The sequence below is a fragment of the Myotis yumanensis genome, unplaced genomic scaffold (assembly GCF_028538775.1).
Source record: "Myotis yumanensis isolate MYYU_CA2020_CCGP unplaced genomic scaffold, mMyoYum1.0.hap1 SCAF_14, whole genome shotgun sequence".
Lineage (NCBI taxonomy): Eukaryota > Metazoa > Chordata > Mammalia > Chiroptera > Vespertilionidae > Myotis > Myotis yumanensis.
In genome coordinates this window covers 2,992,027-3,011,149 of record NW_027223765.1, presented here as the reverse complement: position 1 = coordinate 3,011,149, position 19,123 = coordinate 2,992,027, and the positions used below count along the sequence as shown (strand labels likewise).

The 19,123-nt window shown below is 65.2% G+C and overlaps 1 protein-coding gene and 1 non-coding gene across 4 annotated transcripts; one reads left to right on the top strand and one right to left on the bottom strand.

The window, feature by feature from the left end:
* Positions 1-3,244: 3,244 nt before the first annotated feature.
* Positions 3,245-18,256, top strand: LOC138992520 (twinfilin-2). 3 transcript variants are annotated; one of them, XM_070391386.1, is made up of 9 exons: positions 3,245-3,410; positions 6,756-6,833; positions 8,385-8,563; positions 8,924-9,019; positions 9,213-9,317; positions 9,446-9,571; positions 10,261-10,411; positions 10,506-10,627; positions 14,915-18,256. In XM_070391386.1, exons 1-9 carry the CDS (start codon positions 3,386-3,388, stop codon positions 18,005-18,007), a joined length of 3,975 nt encoding a protein of 1,324 aa, XP_070247487.1. In that variant the 5' UTR covers positions 3,245-3,385; the 3' UTR covers positions 18,008-18,256. The 3 variants fall into 3 exon arrangements, with proteins under 3 accessions (XP_070247487.1, XP_070247486.1, XP_070247485.1); XM_070391385.1 differs by lacking the exon at positions 14,915-18,256 and adding an exon at positions 10,989-11,545 and having other exon boundaries at positions 3,270-3,410; XM_070391384.1 differs by lacking the exons at positions 3,245-3,410; positions 6,756-6,833; positions 8,385-8,563; ... (3 more) ...; positions 10,261-10,411; positions 10,506-10,627 and adding an exon at positions 14,064-14,110.
* A 92-nt stretch (positions 18,257-18,348) lies between these two features.
* On the bottom strand, positions 18,349-18,454 carry LOC138992836 (U6 spliceosomal RNA). Its single transcript, XR_011468164.1, has one exon. It is a non-coding gene; the product is annotated as a U6 spliceosomal RNA (small nuclear RNA).
* Between the last annotated feature and the right edge of the window lie 669 nt (positions 18,455-19,123).

Below are 19,123 nucleotides of genomic sequence, written 5' to 3'. Positions count from 1 at the left end.
AAGATGTCACAATGCGAGTCCAGGTGACGACAAGGGACCGTGAACAAGGAAGGGCCTAGCATGGAGAAGCAGCAGGAGAGCCAGGCGGGGCCGCCCTAGCTCTCTGCGAGACGGGGTCAGGGGGTTAGCCTGGGACGAGCTGCCGCTGCCCAGTGCTCCCCAGGTCGCAAGCCTGGTGGTCCGTTAGGGTTCAGGAGATGCACGCCTGGCCTGCGGGAGGGCAAGAGGGGAGAGGGAATGGCGGGGCTGCTCCAGAGGAAGTGCCCGCTCTGGTCCTTTGTCTCGATCCGTCTCTCCTGCAGGCGGATCTTAGGGGAGGTCTCAGCAGAATACTCATCCTCTTCCAGCTGTGCCCTTTCAGGGTCAAGGTCATCACTGATGGGTCAGCGCCAGGGCAGGGCTGTTCGTCATTGCAGCCGGTCTTGGCTTTGCCCACTGGGTTTTGCTGCTTTTCTGGGCCTGGAGCTGAAATACAGCTGAGGCTTTGATGTGATCACTAGGGAAGTGACCTGTACCTGCTGTCAAATGCTCGGCCAGTCTGTCCCGCCGGCTGTCTGTTTCCCTGTTCTGCCTGTCCTGGCTCCCTGGCCCGTCTCATTGGGATGTCTCAGCCGTGGCAATCAGGTGAGGCCAATCCGCTATCACAAACCTCCTGCATATCTTTTTTAAAAACAGCCCCCTGGCGTGTTGCTAACCAGTTTCTAGATGGCCTGAGTCAGTCTCGCCCGTGGTTGGGAGGTAGTGGCCGGAGGACCCAAGTTTGAGAGCCACGTTCCTGGGAGTTTACCGCGTCTTGAGGCTGACTTCCAAGGGTGCTTTCAGCAAATTTGCACATCAGGCTGGTCTAAGCCAGTCCTGGGACCCCCCTGCCCGCCCTCCCTCGTACCCCCTGGCGCTCAGCAGCTGCCCGCCAACTTTGGATGCTCTCGGAAAACAATCCTCGAAGGCAGGAAAGCTCTTCAAAATGTGGCTCCCACCCTGGCTGAGCAGCTCCATTGGTTAGAGCAGCATCCTGTACACCAAGGTTGTGGGTTTGATCCCCGGCCAAGGCACACACAAGAATCAACCGATGAATGCATAAGGTAGTGGAACGACAATTGCCCTCCCTCTCTCTCTCTCTCAAATCAATGAATAAAAAAGAAAAAAATGCCATGTGGTTGCAGAGCAGCAGCAGCCCCTGGGAACTTGTTCCAAATGCCACTGGGTGGGCCTCTGGGAACTCCACTCCCGGTCCTGCAGTTGGGCAGCCAGGGGGCCTTCCTCCCACGGGTGGGTCAGGGTCCTGCATCCGGGCGGCTGTGAATGGTGAGAGGTGGGCTCCTTGGCCCCCTCCTGAGCAGGCAGGTACTGGGCATCATCAGGTCGCTTACTCTCCCCGCTAACGTACCTAAACCACATGCTGATTCCTCGCTGCAGGCTTGGTGTTTCAGCCACTGCCAGGCGCCCTGCTGGGCGCTGGGGGCACAGGGACGAGCCTGCCTTCCCAGAGATAAATGTTGACCGCAGATGTGGTAGGAGCTATGACAGCAAGCATCGTGGGCGGTGGGGGGAGTGCTGTTTGTTTTCTTGGATGATACAGAGGACATGTCTGGGTGTCTATCTTTCACTCTGTCACCCTTGTTCTGGGAAGAGGGCCTTGATCCTCACCTCACGCCACCCAGGTCCACTCTCCCTCCCCAGGTTGGGGGGGGGAGAGCCCTCATCTCCTCCCACAACAGTGGTCTCTAGCGATGGGCCCTGCGCTGCCAAAGGAGACTCAGTCCTGGGCCTTTTTCTAAAAAAATGACTGGAGAGAGAAAGAAAGGAAAACTGCTTTGGTCACTGCTGATGTTCCTGGTGTGGGGTTTCCAGGGGCTGCCCCGAGGGAGGGAGCCGAGGGAGGAGCAGTCCTGGTCAGAGTGGACAGCCAGATGCAGCCATGCCTGACGCATTGACTCCCGGACTTGTCAGTGTGGTGAGCGAATACTTTCCCTTTTCGGCTGGAACTCGTGTCATCCCTGGAAGCTCGAGGGCTGTGATATTAAGTGCAGAGAACATGGGTCCAGCTCCGGGCTCTGCCCCGTACAGATGGGGCATCGCCTCTCCTGGTTGAGAGGATTCAGCAAGAGGAAAGCATCTTCGTGTCAATTCCATGGTGCATATACGCCACAATTTGTTTTTTAATATATTTTTATTGATTTAGAGAGGAAGGGAGAGGGAGAGAGAGATAGAAACATCAATGGTGAGAGAGAATCATGGATCGGCTGCCTCCGGCACACCCCACCCTGGCGATCGAGCCTGCAATCCGGGCATGTGCCCTGACTGGGAGTCAAACCGTGACCTCCTGGTTCATAGGTCCATGCTCAACCACTGAGCCACGCCAGCTGGGCAATTTGTTTATATTTGTATTAGGATTGTATTTTATTGGAAAAAAGGAAAAATGTCTGCTGGACACTGTGCTTCTTTGCAGGAGGGGGAGGGAGGGAGACACCGTACCATCTGGACTGTCAGAATGGAGAGGAGAAGAACCGACACCCCCCTGTACTGGGGACTCGGCCACACGTGCCTGAAACACAAAATATGGTCACAATTAAGCAAAAGCAAAAAGGCGGTTCCTCGCTGCAGCCCAGCCACCCTCACTGAGCACCTACCATGGGCTCTGACTGGACCCATGATGGTCCTAGATTCAGCCCAGGGGCTGGTGTCTGACAAGGCCAGGCTGCTGGGCGCTGACCAGTTCATTAGGAGCTGGCAGTGTCTCAGGCTCACCAAGCTCTATCCTCCCCCACCCCCTGGGCCTTTGCACCTGCAGGTCCCCCGGAGGAGAACAGCCCGCTCTGACAGGGGGACCTCCAGGTCTCCACTAACATTTCGCTTCTTCCTAGCGGCCCCTCACATGCTGGCTGCCTGTTGGTGCCCAGTCCCCGCAGGAGGCGCTCAGGCAAGGTCTCCGGGCCAGGGCGCACGCCCATCCACATGCGGACCCCTTTCCCGGCCACAAGTGGGGGGACCTGCGGATGCCGCCCGGCTTGCAAACCCAGCTGGCCAGGGGCGCATAGGCTCGCGCACGCGCACACACACGCGCGGAGCGGGACCCTTCCCCGCCGCCCACGGAGACTGGCTCGCGCATGCGCGCGGGCACGCCCGCCGGCTCCGCGCCCGACGCCCACCCGGAACAAGGAGTGGCCTGTGCGCACGCGCGGCCAGAGTCCCCGCCCCCTCCCGGCCGCGCCCTGGGGGCGGGGCTTGGTGGGGGCGGGTCCTGCGACACCGCCCGGGAAGCAGCGCGAGCTGGGCGGCCCCCGCCACATCCTCCTCCTCCTCCTCCTCCGGGTCCGAGCCAGCGGAGCAGAGCCAGGGCCGAGCCGAGGGCTCCGAGGGCGCGGGCGGAGCAGGGCACGGAGCCATGGCGCACCAGACGGGCATCCACGGTGAGGGCGGATGGCGGGCGGGCCGGGGGCAGAGGGTCTCCACCCGCCGCTGCGCCCCCTCCCCGGCTCCGGCTCCCTTCTCCTCCCGGGCACCAGCTCGGGGAAGCTTCCTGTTCTCTTTTGCAGCCGCGCGTCGCCTGGGGTGGCATATCTGGGGGAGGGGGACTCACTGTGCAGAGTTGGGAGTGGGTGTGCATGTAGGTACCCAGCTGGGGCGGAAGTTTCCGTGTCGTGTGTGCCCACGGGGCGTGGATGTGCCTGTGTGTGCCCATCTATGGGTCTGTGTGGCTTTCTGGGGGTGGGTGCACCCGGATGCGCACATCTGGGGGAGGGTGCACGCATGTTCACTTGCCTTGTGTGCAGCCCCGTGTGCGCCCACCGGGGTGCACATACACTAGTGGCTGGTTGAATGGACACAGTAACATGGGACCATCTGTAGACATCAGTGTTTCGTGACTGTGCACACGTCTGTGGGTGTCTGTGTGCACAATCTGGGTGCATCTCGGTGTGCATGTGTTACCATGGATGCATGTACTGGGTGTGTATGGCTTGCATGGGTTTGTGTCTGTTTGAGGAGGGGGTCCTGACCTCTGGCTCCTCCCACACTCCTGCAAGCTAGGCTGGGGACCCCCGGGACAGGGCCCTCAGAGTGGGATGGGAGAGTGGCCGGTCTGACCTTGACCTCAGGTCCCCTCCATTTTCCACTCTGATCTGAGTCTGCTGGGGCCAGGCTTGGATGGTTCTAGTTCCAGGTTGGGAACATAGAAGAGGGTCCAAGTATGGGGTTTGTGGGGGGAAGGTCTTGGCCCTGGAGACTCCAGGCCAGCTCCCCCCAAGCCCAAGCTCCTCCAGAACAGCATCACCCCTTTCCCCCAAGGGCCTCCATTCCTCCTTGGACGGGCTGAGAGAGAGGCCGTGGCCAGGAGCCAGGTGTCCTGACCCTACCTGGGCCTCAGTGTCCCCCTCCGCTGGCCTGGGCAGCTGCCTGGCCTGTGCAGAAGGTGCAGACTGCCTGCCCAGGGAGCTGGTGGTTTGGCCATCAGCCACTCTTCCCACCGCACCAGGATTTCCCCACCCCCACCCCCCCAGGGCCACCATCGACCAGCCTGACCGCCTGCCTGGATCTCGGCTTGTGGTTGTGGCCACTTGCTGGCCAGACAGTCCTGAGGGTTTCCCTGGCCCCATCCCACAGGACAGCAGGCCCGGGCCTGGGTCAGGGCCAGCCACCCCCCAGGTGGACCAGCCTCCCCTGGGGAGGCGTTGGCCAGCCTGCTGGTGACTCAGCCCCACAGGAGAGAACAGTTGCCCGATGTCCCTTCCTTCCCCTTTGCCTGGTCATTGCTGCTGCCCCAACAGAGGGAGGGGAGGGCGGGAGGGAGGAGGGGCGGGAATCGGAAGCGAGGGTTCCTCCTCTGAGCTCCAGGCTGACAGTCCTGTGTTCAGGGCCCCACCTCACTCTCTCATTTCCTCCTGCCTGTGAGCAGCCCACCCCTCATTGCTGGCCCAGCCGGGGGAGGTGGGAAGAAAGTTGGCCCTGCCCTGGCCATAGGTGTGAATCTGCTGGCCTCAGCGCAGGGCAGGGGAGGGACCTGTAACCGGAGGCTCCCAGGTGGGGGGTGGGCAAGGCAGGGGGTGGGGCAGGGGGCATGAATCTTTGATGAGAGGCTCAGGTGTCCCGCCCGGCCTCTGGATTATTGATGGTGGCTGAGGAGGCATGGGGGGTTGTCTCTTCCCCTTCTGGGGTGTCACTGCCCTGGTAACACTAGAAGGGACGTGCCCGCCCCCCTTTGGGAGAGCTGCTTGGTGGCCTTCCCTCGCACAGCACGGCGCCCGGCGGTCATTAGTTAGACAGTGGGTGTGTTATTAGTGGGGGCCCCTCACGGAGCACTTTCTCCCGCTTACTCCTCACCACGGGCCTCCGCGTGGGGGAGGCCGAGCCCCACATTATGAAAGAGTTTGAGGTGCAGTGAGGTCAGGGGTCACATGCAGCGACAGGAAAGGTGGCACCCCAGAGGCCAGGTCTTCATCAGAGACCTGCTCGGGCTCTGCAGGTGGGTCGCTCTGCCTGGTCCCGTGGGGCTGTCTTCGTGTCGTGCTGCCCTGAGCACCAAGGGCCCGCGGGCTCAGCTGGGACCTGTCCACCCAGTGGCCTTGAGGGTGGTGCCCAGCCCGGTCTCAGGCTCAGGTCGCCCTGCGTGCGGGGCACCTGAGGACGTGACCAGAGTGTTTCCTAAAGGCCCGCCCTTGCCCCCGAGCTGCGGGCCCTATAAATACTCTCTGACCTCAGCCCTCCAACTGTGTTCCTGCAGAATTCCCCTGACCTCTGCGGAGCCTCAAGGTCATGCTGGCTGGCCCTGTGCACCCAGAGACCACAGCGGCCCTTCCCCACTCGGACCTGGGTTTCTCCCTGGACCACAGTGGGTCTGTGATGTGCCATGGTTCCCTAGCTCCGACCACGACCCTCACCTCGGCACTCGGGTCCCCAGTCATTGGCTGTCCCCTCCCAGCTCTGTGGTCCAAGGACCAAGACAGTCTGTTTTGAGGAGTTCCTGAGAGTCACTCCTCCTCCATGAAGCCTTCCAGACTGCCTGGGGGTGGGAGCCGGTTGCCTCCCTGTGTCTGCGCATGCCTGTGTGTGTCTGTGTAATCTTTATACATCCTTTGCCTGCAAACATGTCTTCGCCAAGCTCTGCGTCTGCCATTCATGTTTGTGTGTGTTAGAACCCCCGGCATGATGGCTGGGTGTGTGTGCGCCAGTCTAAAACACGTGTGTTTATTTGTGTTAGACCAGCTGAGCGTGTGCTCGTGGACAGGGGTGTTGGCATTCACTGCCAACACTGCCACCTGCACGTGTTGATGTGTTACGTTCACATGCTGGGCTGAGTATGTACTGTTTGTTGCCACATGCAACATGTGCGTGTGTGTACATGTACACACGTGTGTGTCAGTGGGCAGAGTGGTCATCAGGGAACTGTTCACATGTTTCTGTCTGTGGTTAGGACAGTACTGAGTGTCTCCCTGTCCAGCTCGGCGCTGGCCTTCCTCCCACCGGCCTGGCCTGCCCCAGAGCCCGCCCCCTCCCCGATGGGCTGTCCCGTCCCCGCTGCCCTGTCACCAGAGCGCCTCCAGCCAGGCGGCCACTCACCCGCCACCTCTGCTGGCTAAATTTGGGAGCTTATGTTCAGCCAGCTCGGGTTCCCGATCACATGGAGGGCTGTATTTAACCCGCTCCCCGCTCAGCCACCAGACCCCACAGAACGGAGCAGGCCCTGCCCGTGTCCCTGCCCGTGTCCCTGCCGCCCTGCCCACCGCCGCTCATCCCCACCATGTTTCTTGTGCTTGTAGCCACCGAGCAGCTGAGGGAATTCTTCGCCAAGGCGCGGGCCGGCTCCGTCCGGCTCATCAAAGTCGTCATTGAGGATGGTGAGTGCCCCCTGGGAGGGGGACGGAGGCCGGGCGCTGGACTCGCTGCTTCTCTGGGAGGTGGGGACACTGACCTCCAGCCCGCTCAAGGCCCCAGTTTCCCCAGCTGGGAATGTGAGGTGCCTTAGAAAGCGCTGGAGGTGGCGTGGTCGTTACCCTGTTAAACAGCAGGAAACTGAAGCTGAGGGGTAGCAGGGCGGGCCTGGCCTGGGGTCCTGCCCCGCGCCCCCCCCCCCCCCCCCAGGCTGTGCAGGGAGAAATGGGCTGGGCAGGGGGCAGGGAACAAACCAGGCCAGGCCCTGCCCCATGTGGCCAGTGCCACTCACCTCCATCGGTGGCTGCTGGCCAGGGGGAGTCCTACGGAGAAGCCTCAAAAAATGCCCCCACAGAGGGGAGAAGGACTCTTTGAGATCCAGATGGGTGGATTCTGGGCTTGGCCGGGCCTTGGCCTGGACCTGGGGACATGAGCTTATGCAGGGGGCGGGGGAGAGTTTGAGCGGAGGCCGGCAGGGGGAGGGTTTGAGGAGGCAGAGGAGTAGATGACGCTTGTGGTGCCAGAACAGAGGACTCCTCCCCTCCTCTCCCCGCTCGTCTGTGCTGAGGGTCTGTCCCCCGAGATGAGAGTAAGACTCTGCGGCTGGGAGTGGGCTGCCCGCGCCCCTGCAGGTCCTCCCAGCCCCGCATGAGCGGGCCCTTCAGGGGGGCACCCCGAACGGGCTTGGTGCCCAGATGGCTTTTCATGCATTGAATTGGCTCAAAGCAGGGTCTGCCCAGACGGGCCGTCCCCACAGACGCTGAGCTGGAGGATTCGGGGGCGCGCGCGCACCATCCCAGTCCCGCATGCAGGGGTCCAGGCCCCCCACGGGCAGCCACTGCCGCCTCCACCTGAGTGTGGTCCACTCCTGAGTTTTCTAGAGAAACCAGGAACTCCCCTTCTTACGTAAAACTCCCCGGCGTGAAGATGGGGCAGCATAGTGAAGGGCGCTGGCAGTGCTGTCGGCCGACTCAGCCTGCGACCCTGGCTTCCGACGCGGGTCCCCTCCGAGTTGCGGGAGGGCAGGCTGGGCTGCGGGGCCTGGCGTTTGGGGCCCTTGCCCCCATCAGGGGCCTGGTAGCCGGTGCGGGGACCCCTGGCCAGGGCGTGATTGTCCCCTCGCCTGTGGGCTGCAGCTGTGAGCCCGCCTCCTGAGCACATCTGTTCTGAGAGGCTGTGCGGGGAGGGGGGGGGGGGCAGGGGCGCAGATGGAGCAGCGAGCTGGTGGCTGGTGGCCGTGAGGGCCGCACTGTTGGTGGCCGTGGGCACGCGTCTGTGTGTCCTCATGTCATTGTGCCCAGTCCTGTGCGGGCATCACCTCGGCCGTCTCCGTGCGTGGGCGGAGGGAGCAGACCCTAACGGGCAGCTTTGTCGCTCAGTCACTCGTGCTTCCGTCACAGCCTCGCCCTTCAGGGACTGGGGGCTCCAGGGAAGGTGGGGAGGGCGGCCAGAGGCTGGAGGTCCAGGCGGGGGTGGGGGTGGGGGTGGGACTGGGCTCACCCGGCCTCTGCCCCCAGAGCAGCTCACGCTGGGTGCGTCGCGGGAGCCGGTGGGCAGCTGGGAGCAGGACTACGACCGGGCCGTGCTGCCGCTCCTGGACGCCCAGCAGCCCTGCTACCTGCTCTACCGCCTGGACTCCAAGAACGCCCAGGGCTTCGAGTGGCTCTTCCTCGCCTGGTCGCCTGACAACTCCCCGGTGAGTCCGGGGGCCCCTGCCCAGTCCCAAGATCGGGGGGAGGGGACACTGGGTCTGAGCGAGACAAGGCCGATCCCTGGCGGCGGGTGGGGGGCGGGGGGTGTTCACATCGGGACCTGCTCCAGAGCGGCTGAAGGGACAAGGCCCTGGGGTCGCCTGCAGCCTCCTGGCCACATCCGCCCGGCTCTGGGAGTCAGAGGTTGAGCTGGGCAAGGGCTCCCCCTGCTGTCCGAGCCGCCCCACTGCCTCCTCGCCTCCACACTGCGCCCGCTGCCGGGTGTGTGGGCACCAGGGGGTGACCTGCCTGCTGGAGAGACAGCCCTGCCTGGAGGGGTCTCACGCTTGTCCCCTGCCGCTCAGGTGCGGCTGAAGATGCTGTACGCGGCCACGCGGGCCACGGTGAAGAAGGAGTTCGGGGGCGGCCACGTCAAGGATGAGCTCTTTGGGACGGCGAAGGTAATGCCTCCGCTGGACCCTCCGAGCTGGGGTCACAGGCCTCAGAGGACCGGACGGGTCAGGGTCACAGAGCGAGTGGGCACCAGGCTGGGGCGTGAGTGGGAGGGCTGAGTGCCCAGGCTGCAGGCTGGGTGCTCAAGGGCTCCTGGCAGCCCGCCTGAGGCGCCCACTTCCGCCTCTGCATCCGCGGCAGGACGACCTCTCCTTGGCCGGGTACCAGAAGCACCTGTCGTCCTGTGCGGCGCCCGCCCCGCTGACCTCGGCCGAGAGGGAGCTGCAGCAGATCCGCATCAACGAGGTGGGAGTGCTGGGGTGGCGGGGGGCGGGGGAGGGGGGGACCTCCAGGCCACGCCAGGCCTGTGCTCCAGGCTGGCCCCACAGTCAGGTTCGGGAGGTGAGGCCTCGCTCACTGATCGCTGCCCCCAGGTGAAGACAGAGATCAGCGTGGAGAGCAAGCACCAGACCCTGCAGGGCCTCGCCTTCCCCCTGCAGCCGGAGGCCCAGCGGGCGCTGCAGCAGCTCCGGCAGAAGACGATCAACTACATCCAGCTGGTGGGTGCGCTCCCTGCCCGGACCCGCGACGCTCGGCCCCCACCCGGCCCCCGGCCCCTCCCCCGCCTGCCCGCACACATGTGCAAGCGTGCACACCCACATCCCCAGCGTGCACACCCACATCCCCAGCCTGTCCACGCCGCTCACCCGGGTGCCGGCGGGAACACCTGCCCACCCCACCCCCGCCCCTACCTGTTCCCATTTGGGTGCAGCTGCGTGTGTCATGGATACGCTCTGTTTCCCGCCTGTCCCTGCTCATGAGCAGGGGGCCTGGGACAGTCCCTCCCTCTCTCTGCCCGCACACGGTACACATGGGGCTCCAGTGACTCCTAGCTCTCAGCCCCTTCCTGTCCCAGACTCCCCCTCACCCCCATCCCCCAGGCAGCCCCTCGGCCCCTGTGGTTCAGGCCGCCCCCTCTGGGGCCGAATGGCTCCTCCTCTCCAAGACACGGCCCCCCAGCGGCTGGCGTCTGAGGGTGGGCTAGTCCTGTCCATGGCCCTGGGGGGACCTCTTCCAGCAGAGCTTTCCCGGGGGAGTCAGAGCCGGGACCTCCATGGCGGGGGCCGCGGGGAGGGACGTCCCGGCAGAGGGAGCTCCTGCCCCCACCCTCCCACCTCGGGAGCTCGCCTGGCGGGTGGGCCTGGGCCCTGCCTCACCCAGTGCCCTCGCATCCCCCTGCGCTCGGCAGAAGCTGGACTTGGAGCGGGAGACGATCGAGCTGGTGCACACGGAGCCCACGGACGTGGCCCAGCTGCCCTCGCGGGTGCCCCGAGAGGCCGCCCGCTACCACTTCTTCCTCTACAGGCACACCCATGAGGGCGACCCCCTCGAGTCTGTGGGTGAGTGGCGCAGGGGGCCCCCGGGCGGGGCAGGGGCGGGGTGGGGCTGCAGCGGGGGGCCCGCCATTCACCCCGTCTCGTCCCGGGCCCCCAGTGTTCATCTACTCGATGCCGGGGTACAAGTGCAGCATCCGAGAGCGCATGCTCTACTCCAGCTGCAAGAGCCGCCTCCTGGACTCCGCGGAGCAGGACTTCCGGCTGGAGATCGCCAAGAAGGTGGGCGCCGTGCGGGTCGCCCTGGGGGCCTGGGAGGGACGGGACGGTGGAGGGGCAGGGCCACTGCTGCCCGTTGGGTGGCTGGGGAGACCGAGGCCGTGTCCAGGGCTGCCCCGCTGACTGATGGCCAGAACAGGCCCGAGCCCTGGCTCCGTGTCTCCTGTCCGGGGTCAGGAAGGCGGGGTGACCAGGGTGTGCAGGGCAGCGGGCCTAAGGCTCCATGTTCCTGGAGGTGGCCGTCCAGGTGGGGGTCTGGGAGGAGGCCCCAGGCTGGAGTGTGAGAGATAAGGGGGTGCCCCAGGAGTGAGGGTGGGGAGTCTGGGCCCCGCACCGGTGGGGTGACACTGCTTGCCCCTCCCAGATTGAGATCGGCGACGGGGCGGAGCTGACGGCCGACTTCCTGTACGACGAGGTGCACCCCAAGCAGCACGCCTTCAAGCAGGCCTTCGCCAAGCCCAAGGGCCCGGGCGGCAAGCGCGGCCACAAGCGCCTCATCCGCGGCCCCGGGGAGAACGGGGACGACAGCTAGAGGCGGGCCGAGCCGCGCTGGCCGGTGGACTGTGGGGCCGCCCGCCGCCCGCTCCTCACCGCCGCCCTCCCTCCCCGTCCGGGCTCCGGGGCAGGGTCGCTCAGGGGCAGGAGGGCTGGTGACTGACCCCTCTTGCCGCTTCCGAGGGCCACTGGGCTGGCGTTGTGACCCTCCCCCTGCTCCCCTGCCCCTCCTCTGTGTGCCCAGCGTGTCGGGGACCCCGCTTGGCTGTCTCCAGGGCCTGGCATGGACTTGGTCCCCAAGGGAACTGAGACCAGGGTCCCGGCACAGCCTGGAACCCTTTGGCCACAAGGGGTGGGGTCGTCGGGGCCGGGCAGGGGGTCACGGCGGATGAGATGGTTGAATGCTGTATTTTTTAAAGAATAAAATATTTTTAAATCAACACCCGAGTCTGGCCCAAGGGAGCAGCACCTCCAGCCCTGGGCATTGGGGGGCCCTGTGCATGTAACTGCCCCACCCCATCGTGGAAGGTGTCAGGAGAGACTGCCCGCGGGTGCGAGGGCACCGCCTCACTTGGGTCCACCGGTGGCCAGGGGCTCAGCACGGAGGCGGCACCTCCCTGCGACGTGGGGCCGGGTGTGTGGGTTTCCTATGGCTGCTCTAAGTTCCCCAAACTTACTGGCTTTATATATTTTTGTTGATTTCAGAGAGGAAGGAAGAGGGAGAGAGAGAGAGATTGAAGCATCCATGATGAGAGAGTCACTGATCGGCTGCCTCCTGCACGCTCCCCACTGGGGATTGAGCCTGCAACTCGGGCATGAGCCCCGACCAGGAATCGAACCGTGACCTCCTGGTTCATAGGTCGACGCTCAACCACTGAGCCACACTGGCAGGCCAAGCTTACTAGCTTTAAACGACACACATGCACTCTTACAGGGCTTACACGCGGGGAATGAATCCAGGGCTCAGGCCAGGCCTAGGCAGGGCTGGCTCCCCTGGAGGCCTCGGCGGGAATCAGCTCCCACACCTGTTCCAGCGGCCCCTTCCTCCCCTTCAGAGCCAGAGGCAGAGCATCTGCTGCCGATGGTCCGCCTTCCTCTGCCATGGGAAGGACAGCTCTAATTATAGCCACTTCCCTTTCCTGGAGGCGCAGGGGACGCGCCTCTCAAACCCTTAACTCCGCCTGCCAGCCCCTTTATGGAGGAATAAATTCACAGGTGGGGCAGTGGGATGAGGGGCTCCCTGGGGGCATTCGCAGCCTGCCCCACTGGGGAGCTCTGCCCACTGGGCTTCCCAGCCTCAGTGGGGCTGGGCTACGGCGGGTGTGTCTGGGCATCTGAAATCTTGCCGTGTCCAGTCGTGTGTGTGCACGCACGCACAGGCTTCCCTGGCAGCTCCTGCCACCTCGGGGACCTGGTTTCTGCCCCCAAGGCAGACAGTGGCTGCTGGGAGGGGTCTTTGGTCCCAGAGGCCCCGGGAGAGGTTCCCTGGGGCTGAGGACTCAGCGGGGAATGCAGGGGTGAGGAGAGGACCCGGGTCGATGGCGGGTTCAACCACTGATCTGGGCTGTCCATCCCTGCAGAAGGGGCCCCGCCCTGCCTCCCCCAGCAGAAGCCCTCTGCGTTCACTCATCACCACTCAGGACCTGTCTGTCCAGCTGAGGGCTGGGCAGCCACAGCTTCAACAAGCAGAGCACCTACTGTGTGCTGGGCACTGGGTGGGCCCTGGGATGCAGGCAGAAGCCCACGTGCCAGCAGGGCAGTAAGACTATATAATAGACGATGCAAAAGCAAGAAATGGCACGTGAATCGGTAAAAACTTACAAAAGAGAAAAACAGCCAGAAAAGGGGTTCGGCCCAGGATGAAGGTTTACCCACAGGGCGGGGAGGCCGCGCCGAGAGGCCGACGTGTGAGTGGAGACGTGAGGGGGGCGATGGGGGCGATGGAGGTGACGGAGGATCTGAGAGAAGAGCTTCGGGCAGAGGGAACCGGACGTTCACAGGCCCCGGGTGGGAGTGTCACAGGTATGGCCGGGCCAGCACGGGGAGGCCGGGTGGTGGGGACTGGTCAGGGAGGCAGGTCCTACGGGGCCTTGGCCATGATGTGGGTGTGGCTTTGGCTCCAGAACGGGTCCTGGAGGGGCCTGAGCCGAGGAGGGGCCTCCTGTGACCTGGGGCCACGGGAACAGGCGTGGGCGTGAGCACAGAAGCCGGCCACCCGTGAAGAGGGGCTGATGGCGTTGGTCTAGGCAAGAGATGGTGGGCGACAGGCAGGTGCCGGCGGACCTGAAGTGGAGCCCAAGGGCCTGGCTGGGGGGCTGGGGCCCCCTGAGGCTCGGGGCCCGAGGAGCCTGGATGAGCCGGCGTGGGAGGCCGAGCCAGGCGGTCCGGTGGGCCCAGCCGCGGGGTTGTGCTCTGAGCGGCACCAGGATGTGGGGAATGCAGACGGGGAGGCCCTGCTCCTAGAGGGAGTAGCAGGCCGGGGGTGCAGCTGCAGCCTGGGGAGGCTCAGCTCCCCATCCCCAGGCCCCAAAGATCTCTGGGGCGGGACCACCGGGCCAGGAAGGGCAGGTGCAGGGAGGAGGCGCTGGCCTGCATGCCACCTGTGGGGCGCGAGGGTGAGAGGGGAGGCCTGGCACGGTGTCAGCATGCCCGCGGGGTCTGGCACTGCCCCCAGTGCCTGTTCCTCGGTGAGCGTCGCCTGGGCTTGGGCCCCGTGTCTCCCAGGACCCCCAGGAGACAGGTGTGAGGCCCAGGACAGACGGGTGGCCTTGCCAGGTCAGGCGGGGACGAGGAGGGGAGTGAAAGAGGAAGGAGCAGGCCTCCTGTCTGCCATCTGACTATGCAAATGGCCTGACTCATTGCACGGCCCCCCAGCCATGGCAGGGAGGGGGCTACGAGGTTGTGAAATTCTCACTTCCTCTGCTGGCAGCAGTCAGCGGGAAGGGACTGCCTAAGCGAGACCCTCTGGACAAGCCCCCTCTCCTAGTCATGGTAGGACCGCCGCCCTCTCTCCCCAAACCCCCGGGGAGGGGATAGCGGGGACCAGGGCCGGGGGGCCGGGTGGGGAAAGAGGTGGGCTTGGCAGCTACAGACAGTAGGGGACGCGCTGTCACCCACATGGCCCCGGGGTTACTCCCTGGGCCCCGAGGACATCAGAGCAGAGCCCGTCTCTGAGCAGGAGGCCCCAACCCATTGCGTGGAGGAGGAGGCTGAGGCCAAGGGCTCGCTCGCTGTGGCCCAGGGGCTAAGACCAAGCTGGGCGCTCAGGCCTGGCTCTGACCCGCAGCAGGTCCAGGGCTCCTGGGCACAGGGAAAGAGCTGGGCAGTGCCCACCGGTGCCCAGGCCCTGGACGGTCCCCGGCCTGGACCCCAGCGAGAGACCCTCATTCCTGCCTGGGTCTTGGCCAAAGGAAGAGGGAGGGGTTGGGGAGCAGCAGGAGGAGGGTGGAGGGGGCTCCTTGCTCAGGAGAGAAGAGAACCGGGCTGAGGACGGAGGGAGAGTTCGGGGAGCCTGGGGCCTGTGGGCACCTGCCCGGCTCTGGTGCAGCTGGGGTTTGGTTATGAGTGGAAGTCTAGACCACGAGTCTGGGTTCCGGGTCTCAGGAGCAGTTCTACGTCAACGGCTGAGTCCCCGACCCAAGTCCAGGTTCCCCGTGAGCCTTGGAGGCGGGAGGGGGGTGGGCAGAGAGGCAGGAGCCTCCCTGGGGAGGGCTGGGGGGGGGACTCGGTGACCTGGGTGGGGAGGTGAAGCTGGGCTGGTACTCACGCCGTCTGCCCTCCCTCTCCCCCGCACAGGGCCCCTGCCATGGCGCCCTGCTGCCCCTGTCTCTCCTGGTTCAGGCCCAGGTGCTGGCCCTGGCCCTGGCCCAGGGCGCCCTGCCCGCCTTCCTGCCCTGTGAGTTCCAGGCCCCCAACTACATCAACTGCGAGTGGCTCTTCCTGACGTCCGTGCCGCGGTTCTCGGCGTCCTCGCCCCTTGAGAACATCACGAAGCTCTCCCTGAGCTGCAACCGCATCCGCCACCTCCACAGCTTCGACTTCTCCCACCTGCCCAGCCTGCGGAGCCTCAACCTCAAGTGGAACTGCCCGCCCAGCAGCCTCAGCATCATGCACTGGGCCTGCCACATGACCATCGAGCCCCGCACCTTCCTGCACGTGCCCACCCTGGAGGAGCTGAACCTGAGCTACAACAACATCACCACCGTGCCCGCCCTGCCCCACGCCCTCAGGTACCTGTCCCTGAGCCGCACCAACATCCTGGTCATCGACGCCGCCAGCTTCAGGGGCCTGCGCGCCCTGACAAACCTGTACATGGACGGCAACTGCTACTACCAGAACCCCTGCGGCCGGGCCGTGCAGGTGGCCCCGGGCGCCCTCCTCGGCCTGCACAACCTCACCCACCTGTCACTCAAGTACAACAACCTCACGGCGGTGCCCCGCGGCCTGCCCCCCGGCCTGAAAACCCTGCTGCTGTCCTACAACCGCATCGTCTCCCTGGGGCCCGCGGACCTGGCCAACTTCACAGCCCTGCGTGTGCTGGACGTGGGCGGGAACTGCCGCCGGTGCGACCACGCCCGCAACCCCTGCGTGGAGTGCCCCCCGGGCTTCCCCAAGCTGCACCCCGACACCTTCCGCAACCTGAGCCACCTGGAAGGCCTGGTGCTGAGCGACAGTTCTCTCTCCAGCCTGGACACCCGCTGGTTCCGGGGCCTGGGCAACCTCTCCGTGCTGGACCTGAGCGAGAACTTCCTGTACGATTGCATCCAAAACACCACGGCCTTCCAGGGCCTGAGGAAGCTGCGCAAACTCAACCTGTCCTTCAACTACCACAAGGGGGTGTCCTACGCCCACATGAACCTGGCGCCCTCCTTCGAGCGGCTGCTCGCCCTGGAGGTCCTGGACATGACCGGCATCTTCTTCCGCGAGCTCAGCGAGCGCACGCTCCGGCCGCTGGCCCGCCTGCCCGTGCTGAAGACCCTCAAGCTCCAGATGAACTTCATCAACCGGGCCCAGCTCAGCATCTTCCAGGCCTACCCCAGCCTGTGCCAGGTGGACCTGTCCAACAACCGCATCAGCGGGCCTCTGGGGCCGAATGCCTCCATGTGGAAGGCGGATGCTGGGGAGGCGAGCCGGCGGCCCTCGGGGCACCTCGCGCCAGATCCCAGGGACACCCCCAGCTCTGAGGACTTCATGCTAAACTGCAAGAACCTCAGCTTCACCTTGGACCTGTCACGGAACAACCTGGTGACGATCGAGCCGGAGATGTTCGCCGGGCTGTCTCGCCTCCAGTGCCTACGCCTGAGCTACAACAGCATCTCGCAGGTCAACGGCTCCCAGTTCGTGCTGCTGACCAGCCTGCAGGTGCTGGACCTGTCCTACAACAAGCTGGACCTGTACCACGGCCGCTCGTTCACGGAGCTGCCCTGCCTGCGGGCCCTGGACCTCAGCTACAACAGCCAGGCCTTCAGCATGCAGGGCATGGGCCACAACTTCAGCTTCGTGGACCAGCTGCCTGGCCTGCGCTACCTCAGCCTGGCGCACAACGCCATCCACAGCCGCGTGTCCCCGGAGCTCCGCAGCGCCTCGCTCAGGGCCCTGGACTTCAGCGGCAACGCCCTGAACCGCATGTGGAACGAGGGAGACCTCTACCTCCGCTTCTTCCAGGGCCTGAGCCAGCTGGTCAGCCTGGACCTGTCCCGGAACCACCTGCACGCCGTCCTGCCGCGCAACCTGGGCTACCTCCCCCGGAGCCTGCAGCAGCTGCGGCTCCAGGACAACTACTTGGCCTTCTTCAACTGGAGCAGCCTGACCCTCCTGCCCTGGCTGGAGAGCCTGGACCTGGCGGGGAACCAGCTGAAGGCCCTGACCAACGGCAGCCTCCCTGCGGACAGCAGGCTCCAGAGGCTGGACGTCAGCCGCAACCGCATCAACTTCGTGGCCATCGGCTTCTTCGCTCCGGCCACGCGGCTGCAAGAGCTCAACCTCAGCCACAACGCCCTCCGGACGCTGGACCCCTCGTGGTTTGGCGCCCGGGTGGCGGCCGCCCTGACGGTCCTAGATGTGAGCGCCAACCCCCTGCACTGCGCCTGCGGGGCGGTCTTCGTGGAATTCCTGCTGCAGGTGCAGGCGGCCGTGCCCAGGCTGGCCAGCCAGGTCAAGTGCGGCAGCCCGGGCCAGCTGCAGGGCCGCAGCATCTTCGCGCAGGACCTGCGCCTCTGCCTGGACGAGGCCCTGTCCTGGGACTGCTTCGGCCTCTCGCTGCTGGCGGTGGCGCTGGGCGTGGCCGTGCCGCTGCTGCAGCACCTGTGCGGCTGGGACCTCTGGTACTGCTTCCACCTGGGCTTGGCCTGGCTGCCCCGGCGCGGGCACCGGCGGGGCGCGGATGCCCTGTCCTACGACGCCTTCGTGGTCTTCGACAAGACGCACGCCGCCGTGGCCGACTGGGTGTACAACGAGCTGCGGGTGCGGCTGGAGGAGCGCCGCGGGCGCCGGGCGCTGCGCCTGTGCCTGGAGGAGCGGGACTGGCTGCCCGGCAAGACGCTCTTCGAGAACCTGTGGGCCTCGGTCTACAGCAGCCGCAAGACGCTGTTCGTGCTGGCCCACACGGACCGCGTCAGCGGCCTCCTGCGCGCCAGCTTCCTGCTGGCCCAGCAGCGCCTGCTGGAGGACCGCAAGGACGTGGTGGTGCTGGCCATCCTGAGCCCCGACGCCCACCGCTCCCGCTACGTGCGGCTCCGCCAGCGCCTCTGCCGCCGGAGCGTCCTCCTCTGGCCCCAACAGCCCAGCGGCCAGAGCAGCTTCTGGGCCCAGCTGGGCGTGGCCCTGACCAGGGACAACCACCACTTCTACAACCGAAACTTCTGCCGGGGCCCCACCACGGCTGAGTAGCAGGGGGAGAAGTGGGGGGGGGGGGGCGGCCGGCACACCCAGCCCCGCCTTCGCCGTGCCCTCTGCCTGGGATGCCCCAGCCTGCCTCGCTCTGCAGAGGGGCCGAGGCCCCTGGCATACAGCAGGCACTCAATAAATGCTCCTGGCAGGCCCACGGCTACTGGCTACGCTGAGCTCCAGAGGTGTGAATGGGAGGAAAGAAGGGGAAATTCCCGGGCCTCCTAACGGGGAGAGGGACTAGAGGCGATTGGGGGTCTGCAGGGGAGGGAAGCTGCCGAGGGGCTGTGTTGGGGGGGGAAGGGGGGTGGTTTCTGCAGAAGGTCATGGAATGTGGTCTTATAAAAAAAATGGAACGCTTCACAAATTTGCATGTCATCCTTGCACAGGGGCCATGCTAATCTGCTCTGTATCCTTCGGATTTAGTACGTGTGCTGCCGAAGTGGGCACGGGAGTGTGGTCTTGGTCTTCCTAGGAGCAGGCTGGGCCCCCTCCTCTGCGTCCCAGCAGTGCCAGCCGCCTCGGTGGTATATTGGCCTCAGGGTCTGTCTCCCTCGCCTGCTTCATTTCTTGCCCCCAGCAGCCCGAGCCCCAGGGGATGGATGGTGGGGAAAACCCCGTGGTGAGTTCAGAGAGGCAACTGTGCCCTCTGCTGGCCATGCCTGTGCTGTGACCGGCGTGGCTGCCCAGGTTGGGAGAGGAGGCCGGCGGGATATCCCGCAGCAGCAGCCCCAGGAGCAGGGAGCCACAGAGGGTTCCAGAGGGAGCTCACCGCCCACCCCTTTCTGCTTCCCCTGGAGCACGTCTGGGCCTCTGTTCTGGCACCAAGGGGACAGCGAAGTGAGCCTCCACCTGTCACCAAAGCTGGGCCCTCCCCAGACCCTGCCTCACAGCGGAGACCGAGACGCAGCCACATGGGGTCAGAATGGAGTGTGCAGCGCGTGCGCACGTATGTGCATGTGTGTGTGCATGTCTGTGTGCGTGTGCGTGTGTGTGCATGTGTGTGTGTGAATTTTGGGACACCACAGGGAGCCCCGACAGCCAGGGTCCCTACTGCATGCACGCGAGAGCCGTCAGGCCTGGAGCCATTGGGGGCTTCTTCCTGGCCAGCTGCCTCCC